The sequence below is a fragment of the Hemibagrus wyckioides genome, linkage group LG06, assembly GCF_019097595.1.
Source record: "Hemibagrus wyckioides isolate EC202008001 linkage group LG06, SWU_Hwy_1.0, whole genome shotgun sequence".
Classification (NCBI taxonomy): domain Eukaryota; kingdom Metazoa; phylum Chordata; class Actinopteri; order Siluriformes; family Bagridae; genus Hemibagrus; species Hemibagrus wyckioides.
In genome coordinates, this window is record NC_080715.1 from 4,752,073 (window position 1) to 4,772,228 (window position 20,156).

The following is a 20,156-nucleotide window of genomic DNA, read 5'->3' on the forward strand; positions in this document are numbered from 1 at the left end:
AACTCACTATGGTGTAAAGATAATCAATTTACGAGAACTTCAACAACACTGTGACTGTGGACTTTGTGGAACAACTGGAACATAATGTTCTTTCTATTTTTTACCTTCTGGGGAAAAAAAAGAAGAAAAACAAAACAAAACAGTTTGTCCTGTCCTCATTACCAGTGAAACAGACTCCTCTTCTATGAAATAATATTTTTTACTAATAAACTCCACTTAAGGAAAGGGCAGGAGAGAGTGCATGCTTATTAAACCGGCAGAAACAGATAATGGCGATATTTATTTGAATTTGTAGAGAAATATAGAGTTATCAGCCCTAGATTCCAAAGTGAATAAACAGCCGGCTTCATGAAACGCATGACAGCGGGGAATAATTACAGTTTGCATTGCGTTCAATTTGATTCCACACTTCCAAAACTGGCCTGAACAGATAAAGTGATTTCTGTTTGTTTGTTTGTTTATTTATTTATTTATTTTTAGTTATCTGTGTTTCACTGTGCCTACTATTGATTTTGCTTTCTGTACACATTCAAGTAATAAACTTAGCGGTGATAACAATCACATTACGGGCAGCTCGGCAAATCGATCGAGTCAGACTGCAGAAACGTTATGCGATAAACATAGATCACTGACCACAGGAGAAATTCTCTGTGTCAATAATAATAGAGCCGCTACTAAACTGTACTAATACATATCACCAGGGAAAAGCCTCTCAAATGTATGTCCTTAGATTGTCTCACACACAAGCGAACCTTTAATACGCAGTCTAACCTAAAAGCTACATAATTAGATCATTAGATAATTATGAGAGTACATAATTACATGGTCATATGATCATCTGATTCTGTAATCCTTTAGGCTGAATTCTTGGAAATAGTCAAAAAGGATGAAAAGTCTATTGAGTTTTTTTTTTTGTTCCAAATTCAACATACAGCATATGACGGCATAATGTCAGGTTACATGATGCATTATAATATCAGTCCAGGACCCCATTACTTTTCATACTTACACAATATTGGGAAAAGTTTTGGGACGTCTGCCTTTACATGCACATCAATGTAATATGGAGTTGTCCCGCCCTTTGCAGCTACAACAGCTTCAACTCTTCTAGGAAGGATTAGGTTTAGGTTTAGGCCACAAGGTTTAGGTTTAGTGTGGGAATTTTGTATCGGAATTTTTGACCATTCCTCTAGAAGCACATTGAGGTCAGGCACTATTGGATGAGAAGGCGACACAGTCTCTGCTGTAATTCATCCCAAAAGTGTTCTATGGGGTTGAGGTCATGACTTGACGACTTGATGCCAGTCAAGTTCCTCCACACCAAACTTGCTTATCCATGTCTTTATGGACCTTGCTTTGGTCACTGGTGTGAAGTCATGTTGGAACAGGAAGGGGTCATCCCCAAACTGTTCCCACAAAGTTGTGAGCATGCAATTTTCCAGAATGTCTTGGTATGAAGCTGAAGCATTAAGAGTTCCTTTCACTGGAACTAAGGGGCCGAGCCCAACACCTGAATTCAATGATTTGGAGGGGTGTCCCAAAACTTTTGGCAATATAGTGTACTTTGTGATCTCTTCTTTACACAAACATAAGATATATTTCACTAAAATTATATAAAAATGTCTGTATTTGTATATAAACCTGGCTATGTCTCTTTGCTGTATTTTTAGTATAAGCAGCACGTAGGTTCATTTGCTGTAAAGCATTCATTGAATGTTTCTTTTTTCTCTTTTCCTTGACCAGTCTATCCTTTGCACAAATGGCCTTGGAGACCGCTATGCTGCATCTGAATCATTTAGGTGGGAATCAGTACGTCCTGGCAGTTCAAAAAGCCATTGAATACATGCTGGGGAGTCACAATGTACACAATGTAACAGCGAGCCATGAGATGGTCATTCACGCCCTGGACGTGGTGCTCACCGCTATGAACTTCAGTAGTGAGCAAATTGACGGTTTCCTGAGTAGCGACATATTCACCATGAATAACAGCTTGCCCATTGACCAGCACATAAAGGAGGTGATTAGTAAAATCACTGAGATGAGACAGCTTGGAAACTGGTCCATGATATATAACATAATGGAGCATCTGCTGCACATTGAGAACACAAGCAACATCTTGATGAGAGTGCATGAACTGGTCAGCTGGTACAATACTACTGAAGACACTGGAGTGTATTTTGGCGTAAAGATGCTCACCAAGTTGTATGAGATGCTCACACCATTACTGCCAACTGTAACCCCTCTACCATGCTACTCTGACCTCTTTATCGGGCTTGCTGGCAATGCTTTGTATGCACTGCAACACATTTCTGCCACCACCAACCTGTTCACACCCATCAATAGCTACCTCAAGCCAATCCAAATGCAACTTGCTCTGGGAGACAGTCTAAGGGATCTTGTATCCGAAACCCAAAACGCCAGAAGATTCGTACAAAATCTGACCAGAGAGCCAGTGGATGACTTTCTCGACCTGCTGGATATCAACTACCACAACTTATCTCAGATTCTTTCCATGCCTCTCAGTTCTGAAGAAATGTTGGAGACCATGCACGTTTTCTTTGCAAACCCAGACCTGGGGGTCTTCCTCAAGGGTGTAACAAGGAGCATGACAGGAAGCTTGGTTGAAGACGAAACCATCGATACAATCCTTGGTACGCTAGCCTACTTGACACTTCCAAGCAATGGTGGAACGTTTATGGAGATGATCACACAGACCACCAGTCAAGCCTGGGGCATGAATGATATGCAGCTGGTAGAAAGCTTGGGTGGAGTTGTTGGAATAATAAGGATGCTTTCCCAGCAGCCATCTTTGAGTATAGCTCAGAAGGTTCAACAGATAGCTAATCAGCTCACTTCTGCAGCGACATACACCATGGCACACCAAGGTAATCGTAGTGAAATCCTCGCAGACATCAACAATATCCTGTTACAAAATCTGCAGCAGATGCCGAACACCAGCCTCGAGGACCAATATGTCCTTCAAAACATAATCAGCTCGTTATTATCTCAATCACAGTTAGACTTCGGATCCTACATGATGGTAATCGACCAAACCTCTGAAACTGTTGCCTCCCTTGTACCTCCTGAGGAAATGGTGTATTTCAACATTTCAGCACGGATGATGGAAGCTTTTTCTTTGCTCAGGTTGCATCCAGAAGATCTGGAGAAAGTGATGATGTCAAGTCAGGAGATTGCTGATTCACTGAGTCTCAGCTTTGCTCTTTCTAACATGAGCACTCTTATAAATGGTCAGTCCATCGAGAACATTTCATACCCCTTCATTCTAAACACTGCCCTGGCAACTCAAATCTTGTTCAATCTCTCTGTTTCTAACTACACCTTTAGTAGTGATGTGGAACGAAACATGATCTTGACCCAGATGACCCAGAAGCTCCCAGTGGAAATGCAACATGACCTCCGCCCTCTCACATCTGCTCTCCTTTTAGCTCTTTCAGATGTCTCAGACACAGCCCAAATCAGACCTGCTTTCTTTCAAACCTCCCAGAACGTGACCATGATTCTTCTGGAACACCTCAACCTAACAGGAGATCCCAGCTCCATGAGAATTTACTCTGTCCTGTCCACTGTTTCAAGCGAGGTATCCGCTAGTCTCAGTGAGGCCTTAATGGAAAATTCTTCCTCCATCCTGCTCCCATATGTGCTCAACTCTCTACAAGCAGTCACATCTTCACTATCTTTGGAGCTACCCTTAAAGGACCAGCAATACCCGGATGCCGTTTACAGCTTCATGGAGACAGTGGCCTTGACTCTGAACCACACCATCACCACAGGGGACATAGCAGATGGAATGAATATGCTTTCCTACTCCATCCAAAACCTCCTGAAGACCATGATGCCAAACAGCAGCATGGAGACCTCGAGTGGAATTATGAGTAACCTGGAAAACACAGCCAAGGCGCTGCTTATGGTTCTCACATCAGGTCAAGACCTTTTAACTCAGAGTACTAACGTGACCAATGAGATGCTGTCCACCATTCAGAATTTGCTTGCCATAGCTAACAGCAGCTCTGAGATCGATCTGGCTACTGCGATCCTGGGGGCCTTCAAGATGGACATCGGGTCTCTGCTGGCGTCAAACGACAGTAACTGGTCTCAGAAGTGAGTTTCTTTCCATTTCATCATTTGAAGTCATTGGCACTAGTTATGAAGCTACAATGAGACATGGGAGAATATTTCAGGTCTATTAATCTCCTCTCATATTTTCTGCCTGCCTAGCATTTACTGCGAATAACTGCTTAGGTCTTCAAAAGCTACATAAATCCATGACTGAAATGAGAACTCATTCAGGTTCGCAGAAGCTAAATCGGCATAATCAATCTTGACTTGACACAATTTTAGAGCAAGCACAAAGAGCAATGCTGTGATTGGGTTTATAGTGAAATGGCTGGGGAAAAAGAAAGAAAGAAAGCAGCCTTGGTGGGTTAATAACACGTTTCATTCTTTCAGATTGCAAATGGTGCTGTTATCCATCTCCAACACCCTTCCAGCTGACCTTCAGTTCGGCCCATTCAACAGAACCATCTTCGAAAGTTTGGCCAATGAGCCCAAAGGTATAAATTTAGCTTCTTTTCTTACCTTAAAACCCCTTTTTTGTGTTTTGGGAATCCATTAAATAAGCTGGAACTCACTCGCAGGCTTATTTATCAGATTTTTATTACACTGTAATGGCCCAGGACAAATTTTCTCATTTACATTTCGCTCTGTTTCTCTACACCGTTTCTCTGCATAATTCTAATTTGCTTAGCTCATAAAACACAATCAGCACGAGGGCACTGGGTGAATGACTCGCTGATTTCTCCATGGACTACATTTACTTTTGCGCTTTTGTCTAATCGTCATCTACCTCCAACAGCGTGTGTATGATTTTAGATTAATAGGCTTGATGCCAGCATTGCAAAATACACAGTAATAAACCAGAAGGCCAGAGAAAAAAAAATCCCTAACGTCCTTGTTAAATTTTATTACGTTCATAAATCTGTAGCCTGTAGGATTTCATTTAATTCTGTTTTAATGATAATGCAGTTTGTTTTATTTCTATGTTATTTATTCTTGTAAATCTAGAAAGAGGAAAAAAGCGAGGCGGGTGGGGGAATGAGTGTTTATAGCTGCTATAATGTTAGTGAGAACAGGAACAGTTTCCTGGATGCTCTAACTGGAACTACTATAATTAACTGGAACTATGGATGAAGATTTTTTGGGTTTATACTGAAATTTTTCATCACTGGCAAATTGCTGTGGTATAAAAGGAGCTTTTGTGATGTACCTGAGGGCCCTCATTATAAAATACTACAGAATTAGCGACTATTTTATAATTTAAAAATACTAAAATTAGTGCTATATTCCAATTTCTTTAGTTCTATCTTTAATTGTTTTAACTGGAGTCATGGTTAGCAGGTTGCCTCACACCCCAAGGGTTGGGAGTTCGATTCCCACCTCCACCCTGTGTTCTCTTAGTTTGTATGTTCTCCAGGGATTTCTTATGGTTTTCTGGTTTTAACTGGAGTCACGGTTAGCAGGTTGCCTCACACCCCTAGGTTTGGGAGTTCGATTCCTGCCTCCACCCTGTGTTCTCTTAGTTTGTATGTTCTCCAGGGATTTCCTTAGGGTTCTCTGGTTTTAACTGGAGTCACAGTTAGCAGGTTGCCTCACACCCCTAGGGTTTGGAAGTTCAATTCCCGTCTCCACCCTGTGTTCTCTTAGTTTGCATTTTCTCCTGGGGTTTCCTCAGTGTTTTCTGGTTTCTGGTTTTAACTGGGGTCACTGTTTGCAGGTTGCCTCGCAGCCCTGGGGTTGGGGGTTCGATTCCCGCCTCAACCCTGTGTTCTCCGAATTTGCATTTTCTTCAGGGGATTCTTCAGTGTTCTCTGGTTTTCTGGTTTTAACTGGGGTCACGGTTAGCAGGTTGCCTCGCACCTCCAGGGCTGGGGGTATGATTCACGTCTTCACCCTGTGTTCTCTTAGTTTGCATGTTCTCTAGGGGTTTCCTCAGGGTTCTCTGGTTTCTGGTTTTAACTGGGGTCACCGTTTACAGGTTACCTCACACCTCTGGGGTTGGGGGCTCGATTCCTGTGTTCTCTGAGTTTGCATGTTCTCAAGGGGTTTTCTCATGGTTCTCTGGTTTCCTCTCCAGTTCAAAGACATGCACTGTAGGCTGATTAGCATCTCTGAATTATCCCCAGTGTGTGAAATTGTACCATGTGATGGGTTGGTGTTCCCCAAGTCCCCTGGGATAAACTCGTAACCCTATATAAGATAAAAATAGATGGAGAGATAGATGGATGGATGGATGGAAGGTTGGATGTTTTTAATGATTTCACCTTATTTTTTCATATAATTTAATTTAATTTCCTTGTGCTATACCTGAGTATTTGTGTTTGTTTGGAGGTACTGTGAGTGCCGTACTGCTGCCTTTCTGCAGCTCTCTATTCTTTAGAGCCTTCTTTCACACATGCTTTGCTTCCTGAAAGCTGAGTTAATAATGATTTCTGTCAGGATTTGGACACTGAATATAGATTTTATTTCTTCTTTTGTCTCCATAGAAAAGCTGTATGATCTGCTTCAGACCGTCAGCACAGTTTCTCAACTTTTCTCAACCAACTGGATGAACGACAGCTTCGGAGATCTACTGAGTCAAATACAGATGCAGGTCAGACTGTTATAAAGCCTGTATGAAGGTTCATGAGTTATAGTTATAGATCATTAAACACTGATCAGGTATAACATTGTGATCAGTGACCGGTGAAGTGAATAAGACTGATGATCTCCTCATCATGGACTGGGTGGGCTATATTAGGCAGCAAGTGAACATTTTGTCCTCAAAGCTGAAGAAGCGGAAAAATGGACAAGCGTAAGGATTTGAGCTCTTGTGCAGCTCTTGTGGGGTGTTCCCGGTCTGCAGTGGTCAGCATCTATCAAAAGTATCCTTTTAGTCCTGTAAGTTGCATTTGGGGCCCACTTACCGGACTTAAAGTATCTGCTGATAACATCTTGGTGCCAGATACCACAGCACACCTTCAGGGATCTAGTGGAGTCCATGCCTCGATGGGTCAGGGCTGTTTTGGCAGCAAAAGCGGGACCAACGCAATATTAGGCAGGTGGTCATAATGTTTTGCCTGGTCAGTGTATAACATTTGTTTCTATCATTGTTGAATTCTGTGGGTCGATTTGAACAGTTTGTATTAATGTTTCCATAGTAACAGCTCTTTTTTAACATTTGTGGATGGAGTCTCCAGTTTCAACAAGGGAGTTCATGCATCTTTGTGTTTTTTATCTTCTAGAGAGAAAAAGAATTCCTTTATTTTTTAATGAACGTTGTATGTTTTCTCCGTTTATAGTTACCTTAAATGTTGTAGAATGATGCAAGTTCTCACTCAGAAGGAAACACTGAAGCTGATTGTTTTTTCTCTCAGAACTCCTGAAGATAAAAAATGATATTTACAAAGCACTGACACTGGAGACTCTTTATCCCGTTAAACAGCTGTATCTCTTGTCTATACATTTCTAACCTCGCATTATCTCAATCTATAGGCTTAAAGTATAATTATACAGTGTTAGACGATGCTTTGAGTCCGTCCTACACGTGAACAAGCTGTTACCATGGAAACAAATGCTTTAGCGTATATTCCTGCGCTGACGGAAATGTACAGTACTTGCGCGTTATTAATTAAATGAATACAAAGCAGCACTTATTGATGAAGTCACTCAGCTGCTGAAATCATAGAGCTGTGATAAAGATACACAGGTCCTAATAATGCTGGTGTATGTTGTGTTTTCTTGCTCATGGCTTTGTGTTGTTACTGTTGCTGCAGCACATTGACTTCAGGGGATTTGGTTGAGTTTGTGGCTGTGATTCATTTAGTTTTTGCGTGTCACAGTTTCACCTCTGCGATTCTCATATCTTTTATCTCGCGAGGCCGCTGCAGTGAACGCTTTAACGCTTTCCCTGTTATGACGCATCTGATTAAATTCAGCATGTAATTATCAGCGCTGAAGCAGGTGTGTAAAACCGGAGGGAAAACTTCATGCTGTGCGGCACGGCGAGTCCCCGTGGACCCAGACCGCGAGTGCAGAATTAAAGCAGTAGGGATTCAGAGCGGCCTTTTTCTGAGCTTGTTAGTGATGGAGTTCGGCTTTGCTGTTTAATTATTTATTTACAGTTAAACGATTCCCTCCGCTTTTCTTCAGGACTTTTAGGAATTTAACGAGGAGAAAAACAAAAAACAGCAAAAAACAATCATTGAAAACAAACCTATTGTCTCAGGGGCATTTTCAGAACTACCCCAAATACCCATTTTATATACCCTCTGAGACCTGACCATTTACTGCTGAGGGGGAAATGTCCAGCTGGGTTTAGAGCATCAGGGCATGATGATGGTAAAGATGATGGTGATAGTGATGAAGATGATGAGGATGATGATGATGATGATGATGATGATGGTAATGATAGTGATTATGGTTAAGATGATGATATTGATGATGGTTAAGATGATGATGATGATGATGATGGTAATGATAGTGATTATGGTTAAGATGATGATATTGATGATGGTTAAGATGATGATGATGATGATGATAGTGATGATGATAGTGATGATGACAGTAAATGATGATGATGGTAAAGATGATGATGGTAAAGATGATGATGATGGTGATGATGTCATTGGTCTTGTAGATCTGCAGTCTGGAGAACATAGGGTCAGTTCAGCTGCTGACTCAGGCCCTGTCTCTCAGCCCGGGTTTGCTTTGTCACATGGCTCTGCCCAGCATCAACGCTCTTCATGTTCTCGCCTCCAACCTGGTGAACCATACCAGCGACGTGTACGACCTGCTCTACCAGAACTTAGTGGGAGACCCCAGCTCTTACGACCTCAGAGTGAACTGGTAACAACACGCAAAGCACTTTTCCTCCAGCTCATGACCGCAGCAGAGTTTAAATATTTATTGTGTATTTTTATTTTACTTCTCGCTTTGTTCCTTCTAGGACCTCCATCCTCTCCGACCTGCTCAGCATCGATATAAGTGCTTTACCAGGCTACGGGTCCAACCAGACCACCAGAAGTAAGAGTTCCACATCACTAAAGAGTTCCACCATCACTAAAGAGTTCCACCATCACTAAAGAGTTCCATCATCACTAAAGAGTTCCACCATCACTAAAGAGTTCCATCATCACTAAAGAGTTCCACCAACACTAAAGAGTTCCACTATCACTAAAGAGTTCCACCATCACTAAAGAGTTCCACCATCACTAGAGTTCCACCATCACTAAAGAGTTCCACCAACACTAAAGAGTTCCAAAATCACTAAAGAGTTCCACCATCACTAAAGAGTTCCACCATCACTAGAGTTCCACCATCACTAAAGAGTTCCACTATCACTAAAGAGTTCCACCATCACTAAAGAGTTCCACTATCACTAAAGAGTTCACCATCACTAAAGAGTTCCACCATCACTAAAGAGTTCCAAAATCACTAAAGAGTTCACCATCACTAAAGAGTTCCACCATCACTAAAGAGTTCCACTATCACTAAAGAGTTCCACTATCACTAAAGAGTTCCACTATCACTAAAGAGTTCCACCAACACTAAAGAGTTCCAAAATCACTAAAGAGTTCCACCATCACTAAAGAGTTCCACCATCACTAAAGAGTTCCACCATCACTAAAGAGTTCCACCATCACTAGAGTTCCACCATCACTAAAGAGTTCCACCAACACTAAAGAGTTCCAAAATCACTAAAGAGTTCCAAAATCACTAAAGAGTTCCACCATCACTAAAGAGTTCCACCATCACTAAAGAGTTCCACCATCACTAGAGTTCCACCATCACTAAAGAGTTCCACCATCACTAGAGTTCCACCATCACTAAAGAGTTCCACCATCACTAAAGAGTTCCACCATCACTAGAGTTCCACCATCACTAAAGAATTCCACTATCACTAAAGAGTTCCACCATGTGTGTGTGTGTGTTTATATTTATGGTGTATGTATATGTGTGTGTGTATTTATGGTGTGTGTGTGTGTGTGTGTGTGTGTTTATATTTATGGTGTATGTATATGTGTGTGTGTATTTATGGTGTGTGTGTATGTGTGTGTTTATATTTATGGTGTATGTATATGTGTGTGTGTATTTATGGTGTGTGTGTGTGTGTGTGTGTGTTTATATTTATGGTGTATGTATATGTGTGTGTGTATTTATGGTGTGTGTGTGTTTATATTTATGGTGTATGTATATGTGTGTGTGTGTGTGTTTGTGTGCATTTGTTAATTCATGGTGTGTGTGTGTGTATTTATGGTGTGTGTGTGTGTATTTATGGTGTGTGTGTGTGTGTGTGTATTTATGGTGTGTGTGTGTGTGTGTGTGCATTTGTTAATTCATGGTGTGTGTGTGTATTTATGGTGTGTGTGTGTATTTATGGTGTGTGTGTGTGTGTATTTATGGTGTGTGTGTGTATTTATGGTGTGTGTGTGTGTGTATTTATGGTGTGTGTGTGTATTTATGGTGTGTGTGTGTGTGTATTTATGGTGTGTGTGTGTGTGTGTGTATTTATGGTGTGTGTGTATTTATGGTGTGTGTGTGTGTGTATTTATGGAGTGTGTGTGTGTGTGTGTATTTATGGTGTGTGTGTGTGTGTATTTATGGTGTGTGTGTGTGTGTGTATTTATGGTGTGTGTGTATTTATGGTGTGTGTGTGTGTGTGTATTTATGGTGTGTGTGTGTGTGTGTATTTATGGTGTGTGTGTATTTATGGTGTGTGTGTGTGTGTATTTATGGTGTGTGTGTGTGTATTTATGGTGTGTGTGTGTATTTATGGTGTGTGTGTGTGTGTATTTATGGTGTGTGTGTGTATTTATGGTGTGTGTGTGTGTATTTATGGTGTGTGTGTGTATTTATGGTGTGTGTGTGTGTGTATTTATGGTGTGTGTGTGTATTTATGGTGTGTGTGTGTGTATTTATGGTGTGTGTGTGTATTTATGGTGTGTGTGTGTGTGTATTTATGGTGTGTGTGTGTATTTATGGTGTGTGTGTGTGTGTGTGTGTGTGTATTTATGGTGTGTGTGTGTATTTATGGTGTGTGTGTGTGTGTATTTATGGTGTGTGTGTGTGTGTATTTATGGTGTGTGTATGTATTTATGGTGTGTGTGTGTGTGTATTTATGGTGTGTGTGTGTGTGTGTGTGTATTTATGGTGTGTGTGTGTATTTATGGTGTGTGTGTGTGTGTGTATTTATGGTGTGTGTGTGTATTTATGGTGTGTGTGTGTATTTATGGTGTGTGTGTGTATTTATGGTGTGTATGTGTGTGTGTGTATTTATGGTGTGTGTGTGTATTTATGGTGTGTGTGTGTGTGTATTTATGGTGTGTGTGTATTTATGGTGTGTGTGTGTGTGTGTGTATTTATGGTGTGTGTGTGTGTGTGTGTGTATTTATGGTGTGTGTGTGTGTGTATTTATGGTGTGTGTGTGTATTTATGGTGTGTGTGTGTGTGTATTTATGGTGTGTGTGTGTGTATTTATGGTGTGTGTGTGTATTTATGGTGTGTGTGTGTATTTATGGTGTGTGTGTGTGTGTGTATTTATGGTGTGTGTGTGTGTGTGTGTATTTATGGTGTGTGTGTGTGTGTGTGTGTATTTATGGTGTGTGTGTGTGTGTATTTATGGTGTGTGTGTGTATTTATGGTGTGTGTGTGTGTGTGTATTTATGGTGTGTGTGTGTGTGTGTGTATTTATGGTGTGTGTGTGTATTTATGGTGTGTGTGTGTGTATTTATGGTGTGTGTGTGTATTTATGGTGTGTGTGTGTGTGTGTATTTATGGTGTGTGTGTGTGTGTGTGCCAGGTACAGTGAAGGTCTCTGCCCTTCTGAAGAACGTGGACTTGTTTGTATCTGATGTCACTCGGTACACCAGCATCCCTCCTCATGTCCTGAACACTCTGCTGGAGTCGCCTCTGCCTGAGAGCAACCTTCAGGTGCCTTACCTTATCACACACACACACACACACACACACACACACACACACACAGTCACGGTATGTATTAAAATTTAAGTGTTAATGGTGTGTGTGTGTGTGTTGATGGTGTGTGTTGATGTTGTGTGTGTGTGTGTGTTTGTTAATGATGGGAATTCTCTGGAATTTTTTGTCCCTCTTGTTTTTCCAGGTCTTGTCTCAGCTAGCGAAGCTGCAGCAGTGTGCGGATCTCTCGTCCCTGCAGCTCGACCCGGAGACGGTGCAGATCCTCGGGTCTCTCTGCTCGCTGGCGGGTCAGGAGTGGTACAGTCTGGCGGTTCTGTCAGCTCAGCATGTCAGCATGGACAGCATCATGTACAAGGTAAACCTCACGATGGTATAAAAGGAATAAACCCCTTCAGTCTTGAAGGGAAGTCGGACTCGTCGTGCGTTGCTCTTTGTTCTTCCGGATTCTTCCGGATATTTCTCTGCTTGTTCCTCACTGTCTGTGGTTCTGATGGCAGCTGATGCTGAACAGTGAGTTCCAGAGTCTCTTCAATGTTCTCACCGGGATGCTGAAGTTCTTCATGGACGTGATGAGTAAACTGACTCCCGCTCTGAACCGGCTGCAGGAATATTTCACATCGTTCGGAGGCATGAAGCTGATGTCCAACTCCGAGTTCAGAAACGTGAGTCTACTAGATGTTTCCTAACACCAGTCTTACAGAGGATAAAGATCAGTCTCTCTCTGCTCTCTCTGTCTCTCTCTCTCTCTCTCTCTCTCTGTCTCACCTTTTCTCTGTCTCTCTCACCTTCTCTCTCTCTCTCTCTCTCTCTCTCTTTATTTCTATATCTGTCTCTACTCCTCCACCATATAATTCTGCTTCTTCTTCTTCTTCTTCTTCACTATAAATAAATACTTATGTTTCCTACGTAAGCTTGAGATTTTAGATGGATTATAAAATAAAAGCAAATCATGTTAGGAAATAAAATCATAAATCAGTCACCAAACCGTTACCTTCTAAACATATGAGAGGTTAATGACACAAAATAAATGATAATAATAATAATTATAATAATTTAGAGAGTTTATTTTTTTAAATGCAGTTGTTGGTGTGTGTTTGTGTTGCAGTTGGTGAGAGGGAAACGCTCAACGATGTCCAGCAAAGCCACGTTCGTCACCGTCTCTCGAGCCCTGTGCAAAAGCGGAATATTGTCACTGTTCGGAATCTCGCAGCTTCCCAGCTTGAGTGAGAGCGAGCCGTCTCTCCAGGACCCGCAGAAAGTGGAGGATCTCATGACCAAGTTCAAAATCCCAAAAGATTCCAGTATGAAGCTCGCTCATGGTGTATATATTCACAGGTCTGTGTGTGTGTGTCTGCAAAGAGTAATGAGTGTGTGTGTGTGTGTGTGTGTAGCTCCGTACTGTAGAAACTTCTACCTGGACATGGTGAGCACCACGGGAGGTGCTGTAGCCTGGGCCTTCCTCAAGCCCATGCTCCTGGGACAAGTGCTGTATTACCCTGACACACCACTCACTCAAGACATCATCAAGAGGGTAAACACACACACACACACACACACAAACACACACACACACACACACATCCACACACTTCATACACTATGAAGTTTCCTACTATATATTAGACCATTCAAAAACTCGATTATTCGAAATATTATTATTCGATAACTCGAAAAGATTATTATAAGTATATAAAGATATTACATTAAAAATATAAAAGCAATTCATTCTTAATAATAATAAAAATCTATAATGGATTTATGAAGCATTAAATCTCTTTCTCAGATTTAAACCTTTTTTATAAAATAAATTATTTTCGTTATTTTTTAATTTTCTAATAATATTCTAATTTTTTACTAACTGTCCACTATTAATTAGTTAAAATAAATAGCTTCTTTTTTATTTAACCGACTATACACTCACTGTCCATTTTAATAGGAACACCTGTAAACCTACAGTCATGCGGTTATCTCATACTGCTGTACAGGAGTTCACTGGACAGTAGTGGACAATGAGTGTAGTAAACCTTTGAAAAGTATTAAAACCTTTGAAAAGTATTTAAAAAAAACACAAAAGACCCCAATATGGTACTTATTAGGAAATAATTCAGATAAATATCTTAAATTAATAAAAAAAAAATATTACATAAAAAAATCCTTAAATACGTAAATAAAAATAAAATAAAATAAAAAAATTATAAAAATAAAAATAAATAATAAAAAAAACTTACCAGTTATGATTATTAATCATATCTCTTTTCTTTTTGGAAAAAAATAATTTTACTATTAATTATTTATAACGTATAAATGACACATTTAATACATGTATAAAGACGTAAAACAATCATTAATTCTCAGAATTTTCCTCAGGCACAGTTTTTTAATTTTTTGTTTCTTCTCGTGTCTGGTGTCTCGTTCTCGCAGTCGAACTTCACGCTGCAGCAGTTCGGTGACCTGCGCGTCTACGCTGACGAGTGGCTGCACACCTCATCGTACCTCATGCAGTCAGCGCAGCTCCTGAACAAAACTCTACCCATGCTGAAGGTATCAGACTCAGAGCTCTCCAGAACCAGAACCAGAACCATAATAACACCAACCAGATAAACCTACAGCTGGAGTTTTTTCCCCCTCTTCTTTTCCTCTGCAGAATTCCCTGAGCAATCCTTTCATCCAAAACTTCATCAAAAAGCAGACTGACATCGACATCGAACAGATGCAGCAAACTCTCAACTCCTTCTGTGAGCATTTCAGTTTCTTCTCATCACTCAGTTCACCTCTATTTTCATTCTTCTGCTTCGGTTTCTTACGAATCTGACATTTATAATCGCCTACAAGCGCATTCATAGCTGTGAAGACATTTTACTTTTATTCATAAAAGCATTTTATTCTTGTATGCTTGTAATTCTTTCAAAGTGGGTGATTTACTGCTTCATAAAGCTCCAGTAACGTGTTATAAGTCATTTATTCACACTTTTAATGAAGCCCATTTTCAAAAAATTGTTCTAACTGCACTTCTAATTCTTCCTCGTGTTATAATGGCTCATAAAGCTTTAATAATGCAATCATTATCAACTAATAATTTCAGTACTTTTTCGACTTTTTTTTAATTTTCTATTTTATTTCCCCTCGACAGCGAACATGACTCAGATGTTGGAGAGTAACCAGTTCATCCTGAAGCAGATCACCACACTCTCCAACCTCATGATGAACCTCTCGTCCTGCGTCAACTTCGACCGCTACCGTGCCTTCAACTCCATCAGGGAGCTCAGCAAACAGGCGGAGAAACTGGCCCAGAACCGTGAACTCTATGCTAGTGAGTCACACTCACTACACACACACACACACACACACACAGATATCACCAGATATCAGCCAACGATGTGCTAATTAGCTAAATTTAATGCTTGCTAATGTGCTTCATCTGTATCAAAAAAGTATTTGGTTATTCAACTTAAAATGTCTTCTCGATTCTGATTGGTCAGAATCTGAACAAATCACAATGAATTTATACCTATGGTTTCCATAGATACCGTAATTTATGGACTATACATATGTGAAATAAAAGCATAAATAACTGCATTATTTTCTCCCAGGTGTCATTTTCAAGCTGCCCGCAGGAAACAATGCGTCCTCCACCCTTCCTCCTAAAGTGGACTACACCATCCGCATGCACATCGACAACTCCATGAGAACTGACCGCGCCCGTGGCCCGTTCTGGGTGAGGGCCTCCTACATCTCTCCGATCTTGACGCAGCGCTACAACCGCGGATTCATCTACCTGCAGGAGAGCATCGAGAGGGCCATCATCGGCATGCAGACCGGGAATCTGGTGCAGGAGCCGGCTGTACAGGTCCAGGCCTTCCCCTACCCCTGCTACTACAGAGACGAGTAAGTGGACATCTGCTTCCCTGACGTCCTGTTAGAGCTCTTACAGAGAAATCACGTGTCTTTATTATCACGCATGATTTTCTCCAGTGAATCATCCAAACCCGATTCTTCATACGACTCATTTATTTTCAACTGTGACTTTTCGAATGACTCATTTATTTTCAAGCGTGATTCATCAAATGAATCAATTAATTTAAAACATGATTCCTAAAATGGCTCATTTATATTCAAACCTGATTCCTAAAATGACTCATTTATATTCAAACCTGATTCCTAAAATGACTCATTTATATTCAAACGAGATTCTTCAAATGACTCATTTAGTTTCAAATGTGATTCTTTAAATGACTCGTTTATTTTCAGACACGAATATTCAAATGACTCGATTATTTTTAAACAAGATTCTTCAAATGACTCAATTATTTCAAATGCAATTCTTCAATTGATTCATTTATTTTCAAATATGATTCTTCAAATGACTCATTGCCCCAAATATTTCCATTTAATTCATTCCATATAAAACTTTCGTATGTTTTTCATGATTTGTTTTCTGATGTTATTTTTGGATTTAAAAAAAAAAAAAAATCTTTCTTTCTTTATTTATTTATTTATTTTTTTTCATGAACACATATCACTCACACGGATCAGTTCACACGCAGTCAAATGCAACGTTCCATATATGAACTTTTACATTCATGTTCTTTAATAGAATGTGTTCTCAGGAAAGTCTTAATTGAATAACCAATCTGATATCGGCTATCAACGGATGCTAAGCAGTGATTGGAGGGCCAAAAAAACAAGGCGGGGCTTGTGATTGGTCAGTTGAATCATTGTACCACAGCTGAAGTTGTCTTGCTTTTCCGATGTGACGTCATAAGCATATACTGTGATAATCCAAATCAGAATTCCCTCACACCCACACACACCTATACACACACACACACACACACACACCGGCCCTATCTACACACTGCTGCTTTGATTTATGGTGTAGTATTACTGAAGTGACTTTGACATATGTTAGGAATTCAGCATATACACCACGTCTAATACAAATAAACCAAGCAAGCAAAACCAACACAATGTCCAATAAATCAGTGTGTTCAGGAGCGCGTGCGCCGCGTAACTCACATCGTCGTTTGTTAGACCCGGTCCGATATCCTGATTTCATTTCTGTCACGGGTTGTAAAGCGCTTATCCCTTTCGGCTCGGAGCTTGATTTATGACGGACTGTTCCTGCTGACGTTATCGTCCGTAGTCGGAGTGTGATAAAGATCACGGCGAGTCAGGATCATGATCTCTGGACCTCTTCTTTAAGAGGTCGGCTGAGGTCCAGTGGGTCGCGGTGTTGATGGATTCTCTGGAACGGCAGCTAGGACAGTAGCGCCGCTTCGGATCACAGGTCGAGTTTGATCTGTTTCCATGGTAACAGCTCATTCACATGACGTATGGCGAAGATTTCTGTAAGGAGACTGTTTTATGGAAGGAGTCTCCAGTGTCAGTGCTGTGTAACAGTCAGAAATACAACGTGACTCTTAACCCTGACGTTTGTAATTTCTTTTCAGATGCATGGAATGAAGCTTCGATATTCATTTTATGAACGTAGTTTCATCGCATTCTGTTTGTTACGACCTCTCGTTAAACATGTATAGAATAAAATGACTTCCTAAAATGACTCATTTATATTCAAAACCTCATTTCTAAAACGACTCATTTATTCTTCAAATGACTCATTTAGTTTCAAATGTGGTTCTTTAAATGACTCAATTATTTTTTGATGTGATTCCTCAAATGACTCATTTATTTTCAAACCTGATTCCTCAAACGACTTGTTTATATTCTAACCTGATTCCAAAAATGACACATTTATTTTTATACGAGATTCTTCAAATGACTCATTTAGTTTCAAACGTGGTTCTTTAAATGACTCAATTATTTTTTGATGTGATTCCTCAAATGACTCATTTATTTTCAAACCTAATTCTTCATATGAATCAATTATTTTCAAGCATGATTCTTCAAATTACTCATTTACTTTAAAACATGAATCTTTAAAGACTCATTAATTTTCAAATATGATTCTTCAAATTACTCATTTACTTTAAAACATGAATCTTTCTAGATGCATGGCATGAAGCTTCGATTTTCATTTTATGAACGTAGTTTCATCGTATCCTGTTTGTTACGACCTCTCGTTAAACATGTTCAAGACCCAGCACCACCGAGCTGCCACTGATGGGCCCCTGAGCAAGGCCCTTAACCCTCTCTGCTCCAGGGGGTGCTGTATCATGGATGACCATGTCCTTCTAATCCCAAAACTGGGAAATCTGTAGAAAGAATTTTTCTGTGCTGTAATGTATATGTGACAAAAATAAGCTAGAGGTAGTATGAAGACCAGCATGTAAGATCAAACAAACAGAAGCAGAACAAACTGAATCCTATTTAAAATGCAACAAAACAGGCCACTCCCACAAGCTACAAAGCTATTTTTTTAGCATGAACGTATATCTAGGAATAAATCACGCTGTTTTTGGGAAATGATCCACGTCATGGTGGAAGCTGTAACTCTGCTCCATCACATCACTCTGTCGTTGTTTACTTATTCCACGTTCTTTCTCAGATACCTCAATAGCATCACCTTCGCCTTCCCGCTGGTCCTGATGATCAGCTGGGTGCTCTTCATCGCTAACTTCATCAAGAAGCTGGTCCATGAGAGAGAGCTCCGTCTTCATGAGGTAAACTCCTACGACTCTCGTAAAATGCTTCGGTAAGGGTGCACAAACTTTTGCACTCTCAACCATCCGGGATCTAAAACCAAGCGTATTTTCTCGACAGTACATGAAAATGATGGGCGTGAATCCCTTTAGCCATTTCCTGGCCTGGTTCATCGAGAGCGCTGCCTACCTCCTGCTCACCGTGATCATCCTGACCATCGTCCTGAAATCTGGCAGCATCCTTCCCAAGAGCAACGGCTTCGTGGTCTTCCTCTACCTCAGCGACTACGCGCTCAGCATCCTGGCCATCAGCTTCCTCGTCAGCTCCTTCTTCGACAAGACCAACATCGCCGGGCTGAGCGGCAGCCTCATCTACGTCATCTGCTTCTTCCCCTTCATCGTGGTCATGTGCCTGGAGGAGAGCCTCCCCTTATCCATCAAGACCCTGCTGGTGAGGAAACTCTTCATGAGACACGACTGGCTTGGGCTAGCTAATGTTTATTTTTTAAGTGTTCTACTTTTAAACATTTCTACACTTTAGGATTTTATTTATTTATTGTTGTGTATTGTTTCTGTTTGCTTTTGGTTTGTGTATTTTTTCCTCTTCTGGGGTGTGTGTTTTTGTGTATTTTGGTGTGTGTGTGTATTTTTTCTGTTCAGTTTAGTTCTGGGGTGTTTTGGTGGTGTGTGTGTCTCTTTGTTGGTGTGTGTGTATTGTTCTGTTGATGTGTATATTTTTTTGTTCTGTGTAATTTTTCTGTTCACTCTTAGTGTGTGTGTGTTTTTCTGTTCTGTTGTGTGTGTGTGTGTAGGTTTTTTTGATGTTTTTCTGTTAGTGTGTATGTATATGTACTTTTATTTTTTTTGGTGTGTGTGTGTGTGTGTGTTTAATTTTTTTGGTGTGTGTATTTCTTTTCTAATGGTGTGTGTATGTTTTTTGTCCACTTTTGGTGTATGTATTTTTTTCTTGCTTGTGGTGTGTGTTTTGTTTTCGGAGAAATCGATTAATTTTCCCTCTTTTCTGTTTCTTTCTAGAGCCTGTTCTCTCCAACGTGCTTCAGTTACGCCAGTCAGTACATCACCCGCTATGAGAAACAGGAAGAAGGTAGGTACAGATCCAACCTCGGGCCCAACCTCATATCCCAACCTCAGCTCCAACCTCAGCTCCAACCTCATATCCCAACCTCAGGTCCAATCTCAGATCCCAACCTCAGATCCAACCTCATATCCCAACCTCATATCCCGACCTTGGACCCAACCTCATATCCCAACCTCAGATCCAACCTCATATCCCAACCTCAGGTCCAATCTCATATCCCAACCTCATATCCCGACCTTGGACCCAACCTCATATCCCAACCTCAGATCCAACCTCATATCCCAACCTCATATCCCGACCTTGGACCCAACCTCATATCCCAACCTCAGATCCAACCTCATATCCCAACCTCAGGTCCAATCTCAGATCCCAACCTCAGATCCAATCTCATATCCCAACCTCAGCTCCAACCTCATATCCCAACCTCATATCCCAATCTCAGATCCCAACCTCAGATCCAACCTCAT

The 20,156-nt window shown here is 40.6% G+C and overlaps 1 protein-coding gene across 1 annotated transcript in view; it reads left to right on the forward strand.

Moving 5' to 3' along the window:
- Positions 1–20,156, forward strand: part of abca12 (ATP-binding cassette, sub-family A (ABC1), member 12) — a 99,786-nt gene that overhangs the window by 41,358 nt on the left and 38,272 nt on the right. The window contains exons 26-42 of the mRNA XM_058393192.1: positions 1,744–4,119; positions 4,468–4,571; positions 6,561–6,667; positions 8,693–8,901; positions 9,002–9,078; positions 11,855–11,985; positions 12,176–12,346; positions 12,489–12,653; positions 13,097–13,292; positions 13,383–13,522; positions 14,413–14,532; positions 14,636–14,726; positions 15,122–15,301; positions 15,582–15,876; positions 18,497–18,611; positions 18,712–19,041; positions 19,626–19,695. Of these exons, the coding sequence (XP_058249175.1) occupies positions 1,744–4,119; positions 4,468–4,571; positions 6,561–6,667; positions 8,693–8,901; positions 9,002–9,078; positions 11,855–11,985; positions 12,176–12,346; positions 12,489–12,653; positions 13,097–13,292; positions 13,383–13,522; positions 14,413–14,532; positions 14,636–14,726; positions 15,122–15,301; positions 15,582–15,876; positions 18,497–18,611; positions 18,712–19,041; positions 19,626–19,695 (4,877 nt within the window). The remainder of the gene's footprint in view (positions 1–1,743; positions 4,120–4,467; positions 4,572–6,560; positions 6,668–8,692; positions 8,902–9,001; positions 9,079–11,854; positions 11,986–12,175; positions 12,347–12,488; positions 12,654–13,096; positions 13,293–13,382; positions 13,523–14,412; positions 14,533–14,635; positions 14,727–15,121; positions 15,302–15,581; positions 15,877–18,496; positions 18,612–18,711; positions 19,042–19,625; positions 19,696–20,156) is intronic.